We start from the raw sequence: 23761 nt of genomic DNA on the forward strand, positions 1-23761 counted from the left end.
CAAAATGCTGACAGGATGGAAACACCGAGGTCGAGAAGGTGGGGCCGTTGGATTTTATTTAGTCTACTGCATCTAGCTAGGGTTTTAGAATCCTAAACTGCAGAGAGGCAGGTCAGTCCTCAAATGTGGCGGGAGAGCTGAGCGCATCCCCTTCCTATCCATTCCCAGTCCCAGAAACATCGCGCCGTCAAACTGGAGAGAGAAAGGGAGTGGCAAAGGGGATCTCTGGGCCCGCACACGTCCCCCCAGGCCGCCATGTACAGAAGCAGCTACCTGCGCGAAGTTCGCAAGGAGAAGTATGAGAGGTCGGATGCTTTCGAAGAGCTGCCCCAGTCACCCGAGTTTGGCAGCTTTGCCCAAGCTCAAGGCCTGGAGAACCTGCAAGAGCTCAACGAGCGCTTTGCCAACTACATCAACCGGGCCCGGGTCCTTGAGCAGCGCAACGCCATCTTCCGTAAGCAGCTTGAGACCTTTCAGCGCATGGATGAGCTGGCCGGGCTGGAAGAGGCTTTTGCAGCTCAGATTGACCTGAACCGCCAGCGGGTTCGCGAACTGGCCTCCGACAGAGCTAAGTTGGAGCGGGAGGAGAAAGATGCTCAGCGCATGCTGGATGAGTTCCGTAACAAGTAAGTTGGCTGTGGGCGAGAGGAGAGGGGAACACCATGACAGAAACCAGAGTGCATGGAAATGGACGCGGGTGGCGTTGTGGTGTAAACCATTAAGCCTCTTGGGCTTGCTGATTAGAAGGTTGCGCTTCGAATCCCCGTGACAGGGTGAGCTCCCATTGCTCTGTCCCAGCTTCTGCCAACCTAGCAGTTCAAAAGCACACCAGTGGAAGTAGATAAATAGTTACCACTGCGGCGGGAAGGTAAACAGCATTTCTGTATGCTCGGGTGTTCCGTTGTGCCAGACGTGGTTCAGTCATGCTGGCCACATGACCTGGAAATCTGTCTGTGGACAAACACCGGCTCCCTCAGCCTGAAAGCGAGATAAGTGCCATAACCCCATAGTTGTCTATGGCTGAATTTAACTGTCCAGGGGTCCTTTACCTTTATAGAATAATGTGGTTGGAACCCCCTGCAATTCAGGCACCACAGATAAAGAATCCCTGACAGATGGCTATCCAACCTTTGCTTTAAAAACTTTAATGAGGGCTATTCTTAATGTTTAGTCGGAATTTCCTCGCTAGCTATTTGAATCCATTGATTCAAGTGCTACCCTCTGTATTGGAGTCATAGATAAGGCTGTCTGTGGTTTTTTAAGAGAAGTAAACACACACACAGGGACCCGGGTGGCGCTGTGGGTAAAAGCCTCAGCGCCTAGGACTTGCCGATCGAAAGGTCGGCGGTTCGAATCCCCGCGGCAGGGTGCGCTCCCGTCGCTCAGTCCCAGCGCCTGCCAACCTAGCAGTTCGAAAGCACCCCCAGGGGCAAGTAGATAAATAGGGACCGCTTACTAGCGGGAAGGTAAACGGCGTTCCGTGTGCAGCTCTGGCTCGCCAGATGCAGCTTGTCACGCTGGCCACGTGGCCCGGAAGTGTCTGCGGACAGCGCTGGCTCCCGGCCTCTAGAGTGAGATGAGCGCACAACCCTAGAGTCTGTCAAGACTGGCCCGTACGGGCAGGGGTACCTTTACCTTTTTAAACACACACACTTGTGGTGCCTGTGCATGTATTCATTTGATGCTTGGCTACATTCTGAACCAACAGAGCCTCAGTTAGATGCCTGTGGCTTAGATTACGAGGATAGTAGTGGAGATGAGGTGGACCACATTCCCCACCTTGAGCCTAAGGTGGGTTGGAAATGTAATGAACCAACAAATGAGTAATAAACCCACTACATGAATTGTTGGGGACCTGGTTTTGCAGGTTTAGAAGCCCCACTCTGCACTTGACATTGATCGGTGGGTAGCAGAACCCCAGGGACTGTCGCATCGAGAGTGCATGCCGTATGACAGTGTATCATTATTTTCAAGAAATAAATACCTTGCACAACTTCGCGATCTTTAGGATCCCTTTACGGCAGGACTGGCGACACTTGTTCAGCAGTGCAACAGATGTGCCCCCCCCCAACTGCCCATGGTGTCACATTCCAGCCAGGCAAAAGCCAGTGTTTTCTAACCCCCACCCCCATTTCTCTATCCTCGGTAAGGGAGAGACCTTATAACAGTTCAGAGGGCCAGATTGAGAAGTTGGAGGGCCACATTCAGTCCTTGATCCTGAGGTTCCCCATCCCTATTTTATGAAGTATTTTGTTTACATGGTTCCCAACATGGGGGCGGGCGGCAATTTGAGAATGAGTTATTGACAGTTAATGGCCTTTTAGGCTTCCCCCACGTGAATAGGAGTTCATTTTTTGAATAATAAGAATTATGTGTCACCGGGGGAGGGGGGGATCAGGATTTTAGAGATGCTTAGGTGGGGCGTAGCTAAAAACAGCTTGGGAACCCCTGGTCTACAGCAACAGTTGCCAGTTGATAATCTCAATCTTGCCTCCTGACACACATATAAATTGCCCTTCTTTCTTTTATGTTCTTTCATCATGTTCTCCCCCCTCTTATGTACCTCACTGAAAACAAAGACTGGATTTTCAATTGATCCACAGAAGTCCATGACAACTGACTAAATAACTAACTAACTGATAAAAAGATAACAAACTAATAGCAGGGGTATAACAATTATTAGAAACACTGCCCCCCACGATGATATTATACCTGGTTTTTGTTCTATCTTGTAATTTCTGTTAAAATATTGTCAATTTTTTTCATCATTATAAATGAAAAATTATGACAAATTGTTTATTTCTGCCATTATTCACTTTTACCTGGAAACAAAAAGGAGAACATTGCGCCACTTACCCATTTCTTTTATCAGCTTTATTATTTACATTTTCCTTTTTGCTTCTCTTTTTCCGTAGATATAAAAATGAATGTGAGTATCAGCAGATGTTGAAAACTACTCTTGAACGACTTAATAAGGTAAGTTCACAATATCAAAGGCTATCTGCTTCCCCTCAGCCAATGTTTCTTTCATGTGGTGTTCCTTGTTAGCAACCATGTCATGGGCACTGTTCAATAGTTGCCAGGGAAAACCAGGCAGTCACATGGCACAGGTATCACCATTTTGAAGCTGACGTGCTTACTTGAGGTGTAACAAACTGCATAAACTGTCCCTTTTCCAAAAAAGGATTCTAGGGCAATATGCATAAAACTACTACTACTATTAATAATAATAATAATACAGAAACAAACTACAAACCAACAATACAGTACAACAAAAATAAGAGGAATAAACTCATTCAGTAATGTAATCTGAAAATATCATCCTTTAAAATGCTTCATCAAATCAAAAACTTCTAATCTGGTGCTGAAAAGAATACAAATTTGACCCTAGGTGCCCGTCTCTCAAGAGACTATTCCATATTTGGAGCCACCACAAAGACCCACCTAACTTTTGTACATTCATTATATACTTCTGTTCTGAATATGAAGCAGAAGGACCTTATCTGAAGGTCATTGTGCACCATTAACTTGTTCAGAAGGAGTTGTTCCTTCAGTTATTGGGGCCTCAAGCCATTTGAAGCTTTCAAGGTAAGCACCACACCTTGAATTGGGCTGGGTCATGAACAGAAAGCTAATGTAGTTCATCTGGAACTCATGTTTCATCCCATCGTTCAGCCCAGACACTGAGGTCCAGCTTCAAGGGCCTTCTGGCAGTTCCCTCACTGCAAGAAGGGAGGTTACATGGAACCAGGCAGAGGGCCTTCTCGGTAGTGGCGCCCGCTGTGTGGAACGCCCTCCCATCAGATGTCAAGGAAATAAACAACAACATAACTCTTAGAAAACATCTGAAGGCAACCCTGTATTGGGAAGCTTTTTAATGTTTAATGTTTTATCGTGTATTTAATATTCTGTTGGGAGCTGTCCAGAGTGCCTGGGGAAACCCAGCCAGATGGACGGGGTATAAATAAGTTGTTGTTGTTGTTGTTGTTGTTGTTGTTTGAGATGGCTCCATCTAGCTAAAGAAGCCAGAACTTTGGCAGCCAAATTCTGCACTAGTTGGAATTTCCAGATGCTTTTTGGCCCCACATACAACACAATATAGGAATCCAACCTGGATTACTGTAGCAAGGTGGGCTATTTCTACGCAGGAAAGGATGCAGCTGATAAACCAAGTAAAGCTGGCAGAAGATGCTCCAAGCCACTGATGCATCTTGGGTCTCTAGTGATAATGTCGAGTCTTAAAAGCATTATCCACAAGCTGGGCACCTCTTCCTTCAGAGGGAACATCGGAAACCACAAGCTCACATCTTGTCGGGACAGTTTATGAGTCTTCGTCTATCCCATTGGCCAGATACTAAACTAAGGCCAATCGAAGAAGGACTTGTGGATCCCTCAAAAACAACCATGTAAGAACTGTGCAGGTATTATGAGGGCATGTTCATGCTTTGGAAAAGCAGCTATTTTAATATTAGAATTTATTCTCAAAGGAGAACAATGTTTTACAGCTATGTCCATTGCTGTATCAAGTTCTGTAGCACAAAGACCTTATCCCCCCCCCCATCCAAAAAAAGCATATTTCAGATTTCATTTGAAAAGAATTTGTTCTCAGGAGGTTTTATGTGTTTGCCGTGGAAACAAGGTTTGTGCAAGAGCCTTCTTAAGTTGTGGGTGAACATATCAGACGACACAGTGATTCTTCAAACAGCTCTTGTTTATTCACAGGCCAGAACAGAACTGAACTGAAGAGTTCAGCCAGCCTGCTTATATAGAGCTCCACTAGAACGCAACAGTAACCATTTTCTGTAACTATCCAATCACTGAACGTCACTTTCGATCCCTTATTTGCATATGTGGACCTGAACTATCTACAGTATCCCCTTGCTGGCCCAGGGTGAGAACTTCAGTACATAACAAGCCTAGTGTTATACAGATATTGAGTGAGTCCTTTCCTTAAACAGACAATCCTGATAAAGTATTTTACAGGCCCTGGCTGATGTACTGACTTGCCTGTGATGTAATCTGCTACAGAGTTTTTCCTTTCATCTGAACCTTTAGATACCCAGATACCCAGAACCCACTCATTCAATGCTTTATCCTACTGGGCTATTTTCTTACTTATGGGCTGAAAAAATGGACCCTATTTCCTATTTTGGATGGCTAATTTTTTTGCTTTTCATGTTTATCTTCCTATTGATGCTTTAGAGTGACTTTTCTACCTCTTTGGCAGATAGATTCTTCTTCAGTTTAATTGAAATAATTACCAGCATTCTGTCAATTATATTCTGATGTGTTGCTTCCCTGATGTGTTGCCACATTCATAACCCAAAAGTTACGTATCCAGAGCGGTACGTAACTAGAGGGTCCACTGTATATATTATTATCTTTTTAGCTTTTAAATACAATACAAGTGCCTCTTTGAAAGAGGTGACCCACAGCCTGATTGCCAACCACCTTCCTCTCTTGACAGTAACAACAACAACAACAACAACAACAACAACAACAACAACAACAACAATATATTATTTATACCCCTCCCATCTGGCTGAGTTTTCCCGGCCACTCTGGGCGGCTCCCAAACAAGTGTTAAAAACAGTACAGCGTTAAATATTTAAAAATTCCCCGAACAGGGCTGCCTTCAGATGTCTTTTAAAGATAGGATAGCTGCTTATTTCCTTCACATCTGAAGCGAGGGTGTTCCACAGGGTGGGCGCCACTACCGAGAAGGCCCTCTGTCTGGTTCCCTGTAACCTCACTTCTCACAATGAGGGAACAGCCAGAAGGCCCTCGGTGCTGGATCTCAGTGTCCGGGCTGAACGATGGGGGTAGAGACGCTCCTTCAGGTATACAGGACCAAGGCCGTTTAGGGCTTTAAAGGTCAGCACCAGCACTTTGAATTGTGCTTGGAAACGTACTGGGAGCCAATGCAGATCTCTCAGAACCGGTGTTATACTGATGAACACCCAGCCCAAACCCCCTGATGATCTCTCCCAGTGGCTTCATATAGATATTAAAAAACATGGGGAAGAGGACGGAACCCTGAGGCACCCCACAAGTGAGAGCCCAGGGGTCTGAACACTCATCCCCCAACACCACTTTCTGGACACGCCCCAGGAGAAAGGAGCGGAACCACCATATAGCAGTGCCCCCAGCTCCCAGCTCCTCTAGATGGTCCAAAAGGATGTTATGGTCGCTGGTGTCAAAGGCCGCTGAGAGATCCAGCAGAACTAGGAAACAGCTCTCACCATCTTAAAGAAAGTTTTCCACAGTCCAATCCCTCCTCCCCTTTGGCATTTATGTGCACATAAAACACTTTTGACTCATCAGCTCTTCTCTGAACCCCATCACCCAAATAGCTGCTCTGAGCAGTGCTGCTGTCAGACGCAGAGGTGCGATGGGGTTGTTGCGCTGCGCAGGTGCCAACAGAGGGTAAAAGGAACATAACAATTAAATTGTGTATTGGACATGTGGCTGTGGCGACCAAGGGCTCATTTGCTTGCAGATGTAATTCAATCGAGGAAGTAAACACTTTCCTCTGACATAGGCTGACCTGTCACAAATTGTAAATATCAAATGGTTAATGCAATTCCCACGATGGCAGCTCGCAAGCAAGCCATTAGATGAAATTTGCTGCTAGAGAACATTTGTAGATCAGCCTGAATAAATATCAAAATTGCCCAAATGCATTTGTTCCCGGTGCATCTGCAAACACAAAAAGGAGTTGCGCTGTTCAAATTAAAAATCCGTTGATACCAGGTCTTAGAAAGGGCAAAGCAATGAGCATATACTGTCACCTTTTTGAGAGGAAGATCACAAACACCTGGCTTCATTCGTGCACACAAATAGGATGGAAGCAAGCCTTCCAGGTTTTTTTCCCTACCTGCGCATCATTCAAAACAGGTGCAGAATAGGCACTAGAAAGACAGGATATGAATCTCTCTCTAACTGAAATAAGCTGTTTATGTTTTTGCTTGCAAATGTTCAGCTCTTCTTAAGCTGCTTTTTTTCTTTTGAGAGGGGAGGAATGCTGCCCAATATATACATTTTTACAAAGCAATTTGCCCTAAAGCAATAGTTTCCCCTAAAACAGTATGTTATGTTCACTAATATGTAGATTCCTCAATATGTGTGCATTTTTCCACTTGGCTGGATAACTGCATTGCAAAATAATTGTAAAGGCTAGCTGACTGGGTGTGTGAGTTTTGCTTGGTTTTGTTGTGCAATTTATCCTTTTGCTGTATTTTAAGTAGTCTGAAGTACAACATCAAATTAATGGCCTTCTGATAGCCAACGTACTATTGAAATATTATTGATTGATTGAATTAATATACCACCCTCTACCTGGAGGTCTCAGTATCTGGGCAATGGGATGGACAAAGACTCAAACTGTCCTGACAAGATGGAAGCACTGTGAGTTTGTGGTTTCCGATGCCCCCTCTGAAGGAGGAGGTTCTCAGCTTGGGGATGCTTTAAGACTTGGCGTTATCACTAGAGACCCAAGAGGCTTCAGTGGCTTGGAGCATCTTCTACCAGCTTCACTTGTTGTTTTGTACTCAACGGTTTTTAAATATATTGAACTTAATTTTGCTGAAGGTCGAAATTCAGACATTTGTTGCATTTTAATTGGCTATACCTTATGCAATGAGACACCATTTAATCACATCCATCACCTTTAGACTGGTGTATTAAGACTTTGAAGACCAGAGGTTGCAGCGGGTTACCCGCAGAAGAGCTGAAAGTGTTTTGCTTGGCTAGTTTTTTTCTGAGAATGTGGACCGGAAACAGTATCCCAAGGGATGTACCTAAGTAGATTCAGAAATCAGGACTTGCCAATGAAAGGAAGCATTAATCAACAGCTCTGCCAACCTGTCAGGTTCCTGTCTTGTATCTACCACTTGTGGGAAAGAATGTTGATTAATCACTTGCTGAAATAACCTTTTGGGACTAGGAGTCTGGGGAAAGTATTGCACAGAAACAATAATGCAAAGGGTCGGGGGAGGGGGAGAGACTCATGGGCCAATCTACTCTAGTCATGCTCAACTTCTCACAGGTCTGTGCGCTCCTGCACAGCAAGAATCAATGTATGGGGTGGCACAGCTGGCTACAGTGACAAGGGAGACCCAGACTCCCCCTGAATCTTGCAAGACCTTACCTGCTCTTGTTTCGCCTTGTAGGATCTTGGGGAGAAGATGGAGCATCAGCATTAAAAGGGTCTTGATGTTCACCAAACTAGGCCTTTGTTTCCCTCGATGAGCTTGCAGGACCAGGCGTTTGGCTCCCCATATCTCAACTCATGCAAATAAGAGACCAAAAAGACTGGTTTTTGGATCAAAACAGGCCACAGCTTTATTGAATGCAGATGAAAGAGGTTTGGCTTGGGCATGGGGCAATCTAAACACTTCTGGCCTGCCAGCCAGAAGTGACGCGTGGTCAATCCAGTTCTGAAGTCTTACATCAAATAGGGTGACCCCTGCAGGGACTGCTGTCTAGGGGAGTGCCTTTGGTCCTGGCCCCGCCAGGGCATGTGGACTTGGCCACTCCCCCTGAATCCCTTTAAGGGGATACCCCAGTGTTAGGAGGGGCAGGCCGAGACTACAACCTCCTCTCCATCCAAAACAAAGCATTGCCCCAATGCCCAACCAGTTGTGAAGATTGCTATGAGGTAGGCAAAACCAGCAGGTCGGTGCCAGTTAGCCTGGTGGGCAAATTCCTATCCGGCCCCCATAGAGAGTGGTGACTGCCGTAGCCACAGCAAAGTCATTGACTATCAGCTTAAGCCGAAGGTGGGTGGGTGGGGAAACCCGGCGAAGGAACGAACAGGTAGTTCCCCAGGTGTGGGCAGCTTAAATGGGGCGAGAGGCAGATCTGAGGGAAGCCCCCTGGGCACAGCCCGCACCCCCAGACTGCATCCCCATTTGCCAAAGCAGGGTGCAGGCTTTGATAGGTGGAGGGGGCTTAAGCCCTCACCGCCTATCAGGGAGGGCACTGGTGTTCCAGTTCTCTCACCGGGGCTCCAGTGAAGCCTCTGATGCCCTGCAATGCTGCCACACTAAGAGGGGTGAGCAGACTTCCCCAGCAACCCTCACTTGGTTTAAAGTTTTTCCCTGAAGCTTTACGTGGTCTTTGGTTTCTCATGGAGTACAGTTTGACTCTTCTTGATTGGCTCTTGGTTGTGAGGTGAGGTTGAGTAGTGTGAGATTCAAATGTCGGCAGGCTTCCCTGTGCCTCTGGACTTTTCCCAGCTTCGAGCAGAGTATCGCAAACAGCGGTGTGTGCCTTGTGTGGGTGTAGGAATAACAGTCCATCCACAGCTTCTTTCTAATCTAAGAAGCGGTTTATTTACAGTAGAGAAATAAATCATCCAGGAGAGCAAGCCAGCATGATTGACTCCCGTGGAGCACAAAACAAAAGTGTTCTGTCTCACATAACAAAGAACAATCCTCGTATGTGAGACCCCCCCCAGTGGGCAGGATGCACTCTGAGCTATTAACCCTGTAAGCTCTGGTTCTCCTCACAAGTAATATACCCTTATGGGGTTCTGAGCTAATGCACCAGCTCTTGGCCACAGCTTGGGCAGGTGGGGCCGAGCCTGCTGTCGTATATCTCAGGTTGCCAGCGCATGGCCCTCACCACACTGGGTCCTCTCTGCTGGTCAACTCTCAAAGTCATTCCTCTGTAGGTGTGCTGGGATGCGCCCCCCCCCAAACAGAACACCTAGGTTCGAAACAGAAAACAGACCTATGCTATGATGCAATTCCAAGCCTACTTACATTGCTGCAACCAATGAAATTAAGGCCTCTTATAACTCAAGCATCTGTTTTGGTCTGATGGTTACCCAGCCTTTTGTTTTGGGATCACCTTGATGCGCCTGCACCACAAATCACAAGCACTGAATCCAGATATATGCGAGTGCTCGCATTCTGATCCACATCACAAGATGCATGTGGCTAGATCGATGGGTCTAGAATGAGTTTCGCTATGTGGCTACAGATGAAGCAACTGTCAGAGATGCTGTTTCTCTGTATGTGGCTTTCTTTTGCTGAAAGGGGTGTTGGTTCATGAGAAGAAACAGGGAGGGAACCGCCCAAAGGCCCTCAAAGCTGGACCTCAAAGCTGAATGATGGGGGTGGAGACGCTCCTTCAGGTATACAGGACCGAGGCCATTTAGGGCTTTAAAGGTCAGCACCAACACTTTGAATTGTGCTTGGAAATGTACCGGGAGCCAATGTAGGTCTTTCAGGACCAGTGTTATATGGTCTCGGTGGACACTCCAAACCACCAGTCTAGCTGCCGCATTCTGGATTAATGGCAGTTTCTGGGTCACCTTCAAAGGTAGCCCCACATAGAGCACATTGCGGTAGTCCAAGCGGGAGGTAAGCAAAGCATGCACCACTCTGGCGAGACAGTCTGCGGGCAGGTAGGGTCTCAGCCTGCATACCAGATGGAGCTGGTAGACAGCCACCCTAGACACAGAATTGACCTGTGCCTCCATGGACAGCTGTGATTCCAAAATGACTCCTAGGTTGCGCACCTGGTCCTACAGGGGCACAGTTACCCCATTCAGGACCAGGGAGTCCTCTACACCTGTCTGCTCCCTGTTTTCAAAAACAGTACTTTTGTCAGGATTCAACCTTAATGTGTTAGTCGCCATCCATCCTCCAACCGCCTCCAGACAGGACCTTCACCACCTTCACCGGTTCTGATTTAAAAGAAAGGTAGAGCTGGGTATCATCCGCATACTGATGAACACCCAGCCCAAGCCCCCTGATGATCTCTCCCAGCGGCTTCATATAGATGTTCATATAGTGCCAGTGGGCTGATGAGCTCACTGTTTTGCTGCTGATTCATATCTCAAAAAGTCATAGAAAAGAATGCAGAAGTGTTGAGCAAATGGCTGGTCGCTGGCTCAGAATGTTCTGGTTGTGGTCTGTATTAATCTCATTTGCTCACAGTGCAGATAACAAGGCCCAGAGCAAAAGCCCATGCTAAGTTTTTATCTTTATCATTCCTGGCACATCAGCAGACCTGGCCAGTTCTGCATTCCATGATATAATGGAAAGAGCAAGCATCTACACATTTTTGAACAGCACAGCAGACGCTTTGGATTAGTTTATTGGGCCATGTCACAAAAGCAGTTCTCTTTGAATGGCTCCCCATCACATGTCCTTGCCAGGAATGTCACTGTTTTGCAACCCCTAAATATGGTGGTTCTGTCTGAGCACTGGCAGCTGAACGTTTGAGGCAGATAGTACATATTGGGCTAATGTTTGCTGCATGTGATTGGCTATGCATGTGTAAAACTGGAACACTCATTGATGGGTTGATTTTACTTACACGCAACTGTGCCCAAAGCGGTTCACAGAAAACATTCAAAACATTAAAACAGGGAACACTGGAAATATAAATATACAAAATACAGAACGTGTTGGTAAAGTCAAAATAACAAAAAGAAATGCTTTTATTACAGGAAGCCGATGAAGCTTTGCTGTGTAATCTGGAACTACAGATTGAATCACAGTTCTTGCAGGATGATGTTAATGCTGCAAAGGACAGATACAAAAAGGTAATTTCTGTGAACTAACAGGGGAGCTTTGATTTCTTCTTAGTTTTCTTTGCTTGCCAAGAAGTGTAGACGACAGAGAGTAGGCTCTTGACCTCTGGCTGACAAGGGACCTTCAGCCAATGAACAAAGTTCTATCTCCCATTTTCTTCCCCCTCTATTTATGGCACCTTCATAGCAGATTAAAAGCCATAGTGGGATGATATAGTGGAAATTGATCTACCTTCTGGTGCTACAGAGCTGTGGCTATGAACAGAAAATCTTGGGGGAGAAACCCTAGTGGGAGGACCCCAAAACAAGCCAATGGGGACTATGAATGGTCAGTGGCCAAAGAATGCAAGATGAATTGTTGAAGGAGGGGAGTAGAAAAACAGAAGGATGGATCTCTGAACAGGAGGTATTCCACAGTGCAATGTTTTGTTGCAGGTCTCACTTGTTTAGAACAATTCCTTATTTACCTAGGATGGATCTACACATGAGGGGGTGGGGGTGGGAATTGAGTTGAGAGGGGAGTCCCTCAAAGGAGATCCTGCTTTTGATTCTTTCAAATGTAAATCATTTTGCTCTGCCACAGAACCTCATGGAAATACAGACCTATGTCAGTATTTTACAGCAAATCATGCAAACGACTCCTCGTGTATCCACCATCACAGCTGGAGCCAGCGAGGTAAGTGCTTTATTTCACAGACAATGTTTGTGGCATGTTAAAAGAAATGATCCGAAGGATCCGATTTTCAAATAGTAGTAAAAGAAAAATGGAGTGATTGAGGATTGGTGAAGCAACATTTGGAGGATTACCTGGTTATTCTTGGCGGACAACCATTGCACAGCAGTGTATTGCTGTTCTTTTTAAAATAAATTTTATTTTTTCATTTTCTGTTTTACATAAAATAATGAGTTAAACATATCAACATATAATCCCTTTTGACTCCCCCGCCCCCAATTGTGGATCTTAATGTAATGATTTTCCCTTCTGCATCTCTTTCATAACTCTGTTTTTATAAATCCTTTGTCAATCCAGAGCTCAAATTTTCACCACAAGTTTTCCGTCTACCCTATCAATGTACGTAATTGTTTACAATAGCTTTTTTCCAACAAATTTCCCCATTCTTTATTAACGACCTCCTCTTCCTGGTTTCTCATCCTGTACGTTTTGCCATCTCGGCATAATTCATCAATTCTGTCTGCCACTCTTCTTTAGTCAGAGTTGTACCATCTTTCCATTTCTGCGCTAAGAGAGTCCATGTAGATGTGGTCGCGTACATAAATAGTTTTGTCTGCTCCTTCAGGATCTCTGGTCCTACAATCATGACAGAATGATGGAGATCATAGCCAAACAACTGCTTGTAGGGATGGATCAATTATCTGAAGCAATGGTGCTCAGATATGTGAACGCCCTTGCTCAAATTACGGGGCCTCTCTTATGCTGAGTGACCTATCTGCCACAGTGTCATCCTTCCCCAGGGAAGGAATTTTTGGCTTATTTATTTGTTTCCCCCCTTTTCTCCAAGGAGTTCAAGGTGGTGCATGTGGTTCTCCCTCTTTCTGTCTCATCCTCACAGCAACCTTGTGAGGTAGGTGTCAGGGAACTGCCATCGGAGCTGGAGGCGGAGAGGAGGCTCCAGAGGGATGGCGGAGAGGGTCCCAGTAGGGAGAGAGGTAGCCCATCCGCTGGGGAAGAAAATCAGCGTAACACCAGTGGAGAAGGGGGGCAGATGGGGGAATCGGAGAGGTGGCTCCAGGACTCCTCGCCAGAGACCAGCGGAGAGGGCACGGGTACTCCGCTGCCCACACCCACTTTGCGCAGAAGACTTCCGTGCAGGCAGAGTAGGAGGAGACTGGACGTCAAACAGCTTCTATGCTGGAAGAGGTTCAAGAAACGCCCACTGATGGATTTTGCCAGCGACTGAGGCAGCCACGGAACTTGAGGCTGTCCAGACAAAAAGGGTTCAACCAGCAACCTAGCCAGGAGTAACGGCAACTTACGCACAAGCAACCCCTAGAACCATTACAGTAGGTTAGGCTGAGAGACAGTGACTGGTCAAGGCCACCCTGTGAGTTTCATGGCTGTGTGGGGACCAGAACCCCTGTCTCCCAGGTCGGTCTGTCCATCACTCAAATCACTGCACCATACACAGGAAGTGAGTAGCAACGAAGGAGGAGTTGTGGCATTTTCTTTTTTCTTTTTTTTCCAAGACATATTGTCAATCAGTCAAATATCCCTCCTAGGTTTCCCAAGGGATTGATACAAATGACTGGAACTAAGGCAGTTCCGTGCATCTAAATATGTCCTTCCGTGAAATCAACCTAGTTCTGTTTCACTTTCCAAGAGCTGCCCTTTGAAATCCTGTCAATATTTCTTGCTTGTACATTAATGGTCTTTTGCTATTCATCATTTCACCACAATGTGTATCCCTTCAAATCAAGTGCAATTTCTGAAAACCGCATGACTTTGATAGCACTCCTGCTGGAAGCACTTGGCCTAGTCGTGCTTTTTTCATGTCCCTTTCCATGCATAATCAGATTTTCAGTGGTACTTGCACACAATCCGATTCCCACCACGCAATCCTCCCTCTTTCTGCTTTCATCTTAGGAGAAGCTGATAACTGAGAGGAGGATACCGATTCTTCAAAGCCAGTTAGAAGAATACAAGAGCATCCTATGCCAGCTCCAGGCTCAGAAAATGAAACTGCAGACTGAGGTACTTCCCCCAGAAATACAGTTGTGTTAGGCCTGTGTACACACTCCTGATTAAACCACCGAGCCTCTTGGGCTTGCAGATCAGAAGGTCGGCGGTTCAAATCCCCACAATGGGGTGAGCTCCCTTTTCTCTGTCCCAGCTTCTGCCAACCTAGCAGTTTGAAAGCACACCAGTGCAAGTAGATAAATAGGTACCACTGCAGCAGGAAGGTAAACGGCGTTTCTCTGTGCTCTGGCTTCCATCACGGTGCTCCACTGTCCTAGAAGCGGTTTAGTCATGATGGCCACATGACCTGGAAAGCTGTCTGTGGACAAACGCCGGCTCCCTCAGCCTGAAAGCAAGATGAGCACCGCACCCCATAGTCACTTTCTACTGGACTTAACTGTCCAGGGGTCCTTTATCTTTTTACCTACACCCTTCTGTTTACTCTGCATCCAATATGCCCCAAAACTGTTTTGGGAACCTATGTACACACGCTGTTAGCCACAACAAACTGTGTCTGTCCTATGGTTTCTTATGAAATACTGTGTTTTCATGCATTCCTCTGCCTCCAAGCTAGCTTTGATCCAAACCAATAATTTGCACACCATCTAGGATAATTCTGCAGCAGTTTTCAAGCTGACTGCTTGGGTGTGTTTGACATTTTAACACAGCTGCCTTCACAGGCAAGAGTTAAAGAGCTAAATTCACGGGACCGGGAGATTTTTTTATCCAAAGCCAGGTGACATTCTCATCCAAGAGAGATGGGAGGTACAATAAAATTTTAACTCTTCTCCAGCCTCTATCAGGAGTGCTCTTGTTCAGGACTGTACTTGGTCCGCAGTGTGGATGAATGAGGCCCCAGTGGAACAATATACCAAAGTCAATAGCTAATATGGGGTCAGAGGGAAATTATGATGTCAAGTGATACATTATTCCTTTCACCCTCCTCCCCACTTCCTCAGCAGATAAATGATCCTGCAAAATGGAGGGGGGGCAGGGTGTATTCAGCCCAGCTTTAATGTAAAATGCTTTCCACACTTCAAAGCATTACACTAGTGGCCAAAATTGTGGAAACCTTTTGGGAAAAGTGTATTTCTGAGGTTTGATGGCTCACAACACCACTTCTTTTTGGAGTAATACCATAAAATTATATACCAATGAAAAGATAATTTAATGAAGAATGTAATGAAACTAAGTTTGTTCAATTATCTGTATTCTATAAAAAGGAAACACAACTTGCTTAGGTTGATATGCAGTACTTTCTATCATTCGAATGTAGCCAGTGAGCGTGAGTGTTTAGAGGGTATATTAAAAAGTTAACTCATTTAGTTAGCTCATGCATTCATGCCCAGTCAAACATATGCATTTGTTGTCCCACATACATATATGTGCAAGGAAGGAAAACCTACAAGTGGTTCACTATCAGGGCAACTGGATTTAAGTTCTCCCAAGGGAGGGATGTAAAAACTGGAGTCCCCCAAGTATCGGTCCTGGGACCCATGCTTGTTAACTTGCTCACAAATGATCTAGAGCTAGCAATGAGCAGTGAGGCAGCCAGGTTTGCTGATGATACCAAATTGTTCGTGACATTCAAAACAAAGAGGTACTGAATTGCAAGGAGCTCCAAATTGTTCTCTCCAAACTTGGAGAGCAGGTAATAAAATGCAAAAGACAATTCAATGTAAGCAAGTGTAAAGTGATGCAAAAACCCCCACACCCCCACATGTCACACATACATACAGTCACAAGGTCTGAACTGGTGGTGACAGACCAGCATAGCTATCAACATTTCCCCTTTTTTAAGGGAAATTCCTTTATTCCGAATAGGATTCCTCGCAAGAAAAGGGAAAAGTTGACAGCTATGCTGACCAGCAGGGAGACTTGTGGGTCATATTGCATAGTCCAATGAATATACTTACTCAGGGTGCAGCAGCTGTGAAAAAGGCAAATGCCATGCTAGGGATTATTGGGAAATAGTTTGAAAATAAAAATAATGTCTATGATGTGGCCACACTTTGTATACTGTGTACATTTCTGGTTGCCTCATTTGAAAATGATATTATAGAGCTGCTGGGGGCGAGTTCAGAAAAGGGCTGCCAAAAAGATCGAGGAGATGGAGCAACTATCCCCTACGAGGAAAGCTGACAGGCATTTGGGGCTTTTTAATTTAGAGAAATGAGGGACGCGGTGGTGCAGTGGGTTAAACCACAGAGCCTAGGACTTGCTGATCAGAAGGTCAGCGGTATGAATCCCCGCGGTGGGGTGAGCTCCCGTTGCTCGGTCCCTGCTCCTGCCAACCTAGCAGTTCGAAAGCACGTCAAATTGCAAGTCGATAAATAGGTACCACTCCGACGGGAAGGTAAACGGCGTTTCCATGCGCTGCTCTGGTTCTCCAGAAGTGGCTTAGTCATGCTGGCCACATGACCCGGAAGCTGTACGCCGGCTCCCTCGGCCAATAAAGCGAGATGAGCACCGCAACCCCAGAGTCGGCCAAGACTGCACCTAATGGTCAGGGGTCCCTTTACCTTTACTTTAATTTAGAGAAAATGTGAGTAATAGGAAACATTATAAAAGTGTATAGAATTATTTTTGGTGTAGAAAAAGGGGATGGAGAAAAGTTTTTCCCCTGTCTCCTCATACTAGAACTCGGGGACATCCAATTGTGCTGAATGTTCAAGACAGACAAAATAAAGTACTTATTCATCTAGTGCGCAATTAAACTACAGCATTTGCTCTGACCAGAGGCAGTGATGGTCCCCAACTTGAATGGCTTGAAAAGAGGATAAAACAAATCAATAGGGCTATCAGTGGCTTTTTGCTATGATGGCTGTGCTCTGCCTCCGCCATGCTTTTCGTACACCAGTTTTGGGGGAATCACAAGCGATTGTGCTCCCACTTGAGGTCTCTTCGTTGGCATCTGGGCTGACCACTATGTCAGGCTAGATGGGCCACTGGCCTGATTTGGCAGGACTGTTCTTATGTTCTTGTGAGCTATGAGGGTCCTTTGCTTTGCTTTTCGTTTGTGGTTTTTTTTGGGGGGGGGGTACCCAGCCTCATCCAGCTCTCCAAGTCTGGTGTTTGAAAACATATTCCAAGGTTTTAAGGAGGTACACCTTAAAGTGAAATTAAAGGTGATTTCATCTATAATGTACTCTTCAAGGCTACCTGAGTGGTGCCCATAGAACCATTAAAAAAAAAAAAAGTGTTCTTGGAGCAGTAAGAAAGGAATAAAATGTGTTCACAGCAAGCAAAGTCCTTGCTTTTCAAGTGATTGATCGCCACCTGGTGGCAAATTTATATTCCACAAAAACGCTTTTTGGAGAAGGATTTTTGCTTCACCAGATAGTCATGTAACCTAATCTGCAAAATACTTGCTTCCTCGTCTGTCCTTGTCAGGTCAAATCACTGCGTTCTAGAGTTTGCTTTGTTACCTGTGTTTTCATCAGAACAACCTGTGGCAAAGTTTTGCAACAAATCTCAAACATAACCTGTCCACTGTAAATAGGCAAATTACAGCCCCTGGCTTAAAGTCAGTGAATTTATGACTGAAACAGGCCAACAGTGACCAGCTGAGAGGGTACAAGTGCAAAGTTTTCCAGGTGATAAATGCTCAAAGTCCTCTCTTTCATTTCCTTTTTTTTTTTTTAAACAGACAACAATGCTGGAACAGGCTATTAAAAACACCCAGGAAAGCTATGACGATGAGATTCAATTGTACAATGAGCAGATCGACACTCTGAGAAAGGGCATTGAAGATGCTGAGAGGACCTTGGAAAAATACACCAACGATTGCCGCCAGCTCTCCATTTATAAGCAGTCTCTGGAGAGTGAACTTGAGCGCTACAAACGTATTATTGAAAATGAAGAAAGCAGGTGAGAGATTTGGGGGGGCACTGGAGATGTTCATGGGTTCAGTGTATTGTTGTGTCTTTAAGAAGTCTCTTTCAAACCAACCAACAAACCAAAAATGACATTTGAAGTTTCCGATGAAATTGGTGGTACCTGGGTTAATATTAACACCAAAGCAGAACCGGTCCTGCTATTAGGCAGTGTTAGGCGGCTGCCTCAAAGAGATGATGCAAAGAGCAATGGGCAGAGCTACATGTAGCATGTGCTTGAAAGGTAGAGGGACCCCTGACTGTTAAGTCCAGTTGTGGACGACTCTGGAGTTGTGGCACTCATCTCATTTTACTGGCTGAGGGAGCTGGCATACAACTTCCGGGTCATGTGGCCAGCATGACTAAGCTGCTTTCTGGAGAACCAAAGCAGCACACAGAAACACCATTTACCTTCCCGCTGGAGTGGTACCTATTTATCTACTTGCACTTTGACATGCTTTCAAACTGCTAGGTTGGCAGGAGCTGAGTAAAAGTTAAAGGACCCCTGGACGGTTAAGTCCAGTCAAAGACAACTACGAGGTTGTAGCGCTCATCTTGCTTTCAGGCTGAGGGAGCCGGCGTATGTCCACCGACAGCTTTCTGGGTCATGTGGCCAGCATGACTAAACCGCTTCTGGTGCAATGGATCACAGTGACAGAGACCAGAGCACACAGAAACGCCGTTTACCTTACCTATTTATCTACTTGCACTGGTGTGCTTTTGAACTGCTAGGTTGGCAGGAGCTGGGACTGACCAACGGGAGGTCACCCAGTCACAGGGATTCGAACCGCCAACCTTTTGATCGGAAAGCCCAAGAGGTTTAGACCACAGCACCACCCGCGTCCCATGTGCTTCACCATTAACACATCCACAGACTCAAGTGAGTCTGCTGCCCTCAGGTGTGCAGTCAACTTCTGTAGGTGTGCAGGATGGTATTCCATGAGATCTATTCAAAATAAGTGAGGGTTGCCATATTTCGAAGAGCAAAAAAGAGGACACATTTGCGGATTTCTACTTTCAACTCTGGATTGCTATGCCGAGACTCTAATTTTACATACCCATGAAAAAGAGGATGTGTCTGGGGAAAAGAGGACATGGTGACAACCTTAAAATAAGTAGGGCTGCTTCTGTAACCCGTGAAATATTGCTGTGATGAAAGCATCCTCCTCTGTTTCTAACAATTCTAGCCAGCAAGGTGCTCAGGGAAGTGGGCATTGGAGAATGTGATGTCATAATACTCTCCGTGTATTCAGCTTGAGGCAACACAAAAGAATAAAAATATCTTATTTGGAAGATGCCCATACATTATGCAGAGAAATAAAGATCCATAATTATGCAGATGCTGTACTTGTTTTGTTTTATTTGCATAGCCGCCATTCTTTTTCAATGCATTATTTCACAAGGCATTTATTATAACTTGTTTCCCTCTGTTCCAGGTTGAATTCTGCCATTGTTGGAACCCCCGTGACACTATTTACACAAAGCTACAAAACCACACAGACTACAGCTCTTGGAAGGAAAGGTAATGACCTAAGGCTAGGATGGGGAATGAATTAGATTCAGGTGCCTTTCAGGGCAAGCCTATTATTATTATTATTGTTGTTGTTGTTGTTGTTGTTGTTGTTGTTGTTGTTATATATTTTCAGTTTTATACATTTCAATAATTTTAAAATCATTTTAACATTTCAAAACTCAACTTCCTTCCCCGTCTTTCTGCAGTTCTTTAAAAAACTTATTTAATATTTTCTGCATATTCCAAATTAGCTTAATTTACTCATTTATTCATCTACTTTAAATATATACTCTTATATAAAAGGTAAAGGGACCCCTGAACATTAGGTCCAGTCGTGGCCAACTCTGGGGTTGTGGCGCTCATCTCGCTTTATTGGCCGAGGGAGCCGGCGTACAGCTTCCGGGTCATGTGGCCAGCATGACTAAGCTGCTTCTGGCGAACCAGAGCAGCACATGGAAACACCGTTTACCTTCCTGCTGGAGCGGTACCTATTTATCTACTTGCACTTTGACGTGCTTTCAAACTGCTAGGTTGGCAGGAGCAGGGACCGAGCAACGGGAGCTCAACCCGTCATGGGGATTCAATCCACGACCTTCTTATCGGCAAGTCCTAGGCTCAGGGGTTTAACCCACAGCACCAACCACATCCCCAATACTCTTATATAACTGCAGGCGATTACAATTATCCTGCCAATGTTCTTATCTGTTTACAGTTTCTTTGTAAATATTCCATAAACCATTTCCATTCTTTTATAAAAAGTTTGTTATCTTAATTTCTTATTTTTCTGGTAAGTTTCATCATTTCTGCATATTTTGTGTCCATTCTTCTTTTGCTGGGACTTCTTCTTTCCATTTTTGGGCAAGTAACATTCCTGCCGCTGTGGTCACGTACATTAATAAATTTCTATACAGTTTGGGTGGTTCTGTCCCTATAATTTCCAAAGTCAGGGCAAACTTATTTAATGGAGTTACCATCTCACAGTTCCCCAAATCTCTACCGCCTCACTGCACATGCATTAAACAAACTGCAGAGCATGGCAATTGCCTTGGATTTTTATGTATGTAGGAAGATGCATATTTATGTATAGTGCAATGAATGCTTTTGCTATTTGAAATGACAACTGAAAATTATTACGGCCTCAGCCCAGCATAGGGACGCAGGTGGCGCTGTGGGTAAAACCTCAGTGCCTAGGACTTGCCAATCGTATGGTTGGCGGTTCGAATCCCCACGGCGGGGTGAGCTCCCGTCTTTTGGTCCCAGCTCCTGCCCACCTAGCAGTTCGAAAGCACCCCTAAGTGCAAGTAGATAAATAGGTACTGCTTTATAGTGGGAAGGTAAACGGCGTTTCCATGTGCTGCGCTGGTGCTGGCTTGCCAGAGCAGCTTCGTCACGCTGGCCACGTGACCCGGAAGTGTCTTCGGACAGCACTGGCTCCCGGCCTCTTAAGTGAGATGAGCGCACAACCCTAGAGTGGGACACGACTGGCCCATACGGGCAAGGGTACCTTTACAGCCCAGTATATCTGAAGGAGCGTCTGCACCCCCATTGTTCAGCCCAGACCCTGAGGTCCAGCTCCGAGGGCCTTCTGGCGGTTCCCTCAATGCGAGTAATGAGGTTACAGGGAACCAAGCAGAGGACCTTTTCAGTAGTAGTAACCTGCCTTGTGGAACGCCCTTCCATGAGATGTCAAGGAAATAAACAACTATCTGACTTTTAGAAGACATCTGAAGGCAGCCCTGTTTAGGGAAGTTTTTAATGTCTGATGTTTTATCGTTTTTTCAGTATTCTGTTGGGAGCTGTCCAGAGTGGCTAGGGAAACCCAGCCAGATGTGTGGGGTATAAATAATAAATTATTATCATTATCTTCTGTTGGATCTCACACAATGGCTATGTCCGTTTCCCCTCCTTTCCCCTTCTCCACAGACATTACGTTGGTTGCTCAAGACATCACCAGTGCAAAGACCAGACAAAGAAGTCTGCCAAAGAAGATCTCAAGGAGGAAGGAGATCACTGCTAAAGACCTCGCCAATGGTGCTCCATCGGAAAAAATGTATGACCGGCCTATGGAAGGCCTTGATCACGATCAGCTGGATTTCAAGCATGGGGGATTAATGATCACAAGTGAACACAGACAGGATGAAGTTGAAGACGTGGAGCAAGAGAGGGCTGCAGAGGATGTGCCTGATGGAGCACAGATAAGCAAAGCTTTTGATAAACTGTGCAACATAGTGAGAGAGAGGATCAGATGCTACCAGAGACCAGAACCCAAAAGCGACTTCTATACTAAAGGGCGGTATGTACTTGTCACCGGAGAGGGGAGTTATGATGACCCCTGCTTCTACTCTTCACCCATCCCTTCTGGAGGTGGAATCACTGTCTCTGATGACAGCGAAGGTACGATGCCCAGTGGAGGTGTTGTAGAACCAATATCAGAGCTACCAGAACCCCTTGAGAGTGACAAAGGTGAACTCGAAGCCCAAGAAACACAAGAGGGGCCCAAGATGCCGGAAGACCTGAAATATGAGTATAAACCAGAAGAAGACAAAGCGAAGGAAGATGTGTTTGAACAGTGGGGGAAGCCTGAAGGGAAACACGAAGAGCCAGCAAAACAGCCGGGGATCGAGGAACATGGGCCAATGACCCCAATGGGTCCGAGTGACCGAACTGAAGCAGGCGTATACATAGGCAAGGAGTATGGCAGGGCAGGTAGCCTCTCTTTCAAGGAGCTGAGCCCACCAAGCACCGTGAGTTACGAGAAAGTGGAAGTGGTGGAATCCATCGAGAAATTCTCGGACGACAAAATTCAGACGTACGAAGAAACCGCCATGATTGTGGAGACCATGATTGAGAAGACCAACAAGAAGAAGCAGGGAGACAAAAGCTCTTAATGAGATCTCCAAAGCAGCCAGTTTATCCAGCTGTCAGACATTAATGTGGTGTGCTCCTCAAGGCTTCTTGCTCCATAAAGTTATCACTAATAAGGTCAATGGAACTATTCCATAGTGAGTGGGTTTGAGGACTGTAGCCTAAAGGCTATATTTTGCTTGAGTTCTTCCCAACCCCTTTCCATCTTTGGATGGAACGATAAAATTAGTGGGTTTTGTTGCTTGGAATGAAGCTGGCTTGTCCGTGAACAGCAAAATATTGAATTACATTGTTACACTTCTGAGATCTTAAACCTGATTCATGAATTACCTGCTCTGGTGCATTCTGCTTAGAACAGACCCAATTATTAGCCATGGTGGTGAAACATGTACACTGCCAGTTGCACAATGACTTCTCATGCTAACCCTCAACAACAAGAATGGCTCTAACCACAGGAGAAGACAGCCACACCACAGAATGCAAGGTGTGAACCCCAAACAACCGGGTCTATTTAACTACCACCGCCACCCAGGTCCTAAACAGTCATTTTGAATTTAGGTCTAGTACTTTTAATTTCAAGCCAAGTTGCCCCCAATTCAGTAAGGGAGAACTAACTGTATCAAGATGGTTATAATCAAAATGTATAATCAAGGTGCCCACCTAGACTCCAGCGAAGTGGATAAATGCAAGGGATGCAGTGAGGCAAGCACAGCCTCTTCTATGGATGCCACCAGACTTCTGCAACTGATCTGCACTGGGGCCAGTGTCCTCGGTGTCATGGCATCTGTGTGATTGTGTCAAGTGTCATTATTGGAATCAATTAACTTCCCTACTGAAGTGTTTCTTGCGCCATACTGATATCTGTCTTTCAAATTATATGGTACTCCAGCTACGTACGGTAGATGGGGACATGTAGCTGAGTTTCATTTAATAAATATTTTGCCTTCCATAGACAGTGTTTTTCAGAAGATGGGTGTTGACATTTAACCACAAAAGGCAGATTTGGGGGGGTTGGGTTTCATTGAAACTTATTAAAGCCACAACTAGGCTTCAAACAGACTTTGTAAATGTTGTTAAGAGACACCTAAAATGTAATCACTGGATGTGGATAGAGATGTAATACATTCAGAGGAATGGGACCAGGCTTCTCTTTTTTCTAGGAGAGGGGCACTAAAATATTTTCAGCTTTAAATAGATTTGGGGGGGGGGGTGTCATACAAACGAGACTGACTTGTATGTACATCAAAATAGACTCAGATAGACTC

At 45.4% G+C, this 23761-nt stretch overlaps 1 protein-coding gene across 1 annotated transcript; it reads left to right on the forward strand.

Moving 5' to 3' along the window:
* Window positions 1–131: 131 nt before the first annotated feature.
* BFSP1 (beaded filament structural protein 1) lies at window positions 132–23647 on the forward strand. Its single transcript, XM_083431648.1, has 8 exons — window positions 132–626; window positions 2916–2976; window positions 11465–11560; window positions 12132–12224; window positions 14151–14258; window positions 17893–18113; window positions 19555–19640; window positions 21555–23647. Exons 1-8 carry the CDS (start codon window positions 256–258, stop codon window positions 22517–22519), a joined length of 2001 nt encoding a protein of 666 aa, XP_083287774.1. The 5' UTR covers window positions 132–255; the 3' UTR covers window positions 22520–23647.
* Window positions 23648–23761: the final 114 nt, after the last annotated feature.

The sequence above is a fragment of the Podarcis tiliguerta genome (genome assembly GCF_965153285.1).
Source record: "Podarcis tiliguerta genome assembly, chromosome: 3".
Lineage (NCBI taxonomy): Eukaryota > Metazoa > Chordata > Lepidosauria > Squamata > Lacertidae > Podarcis > Podarcis tiliguerta.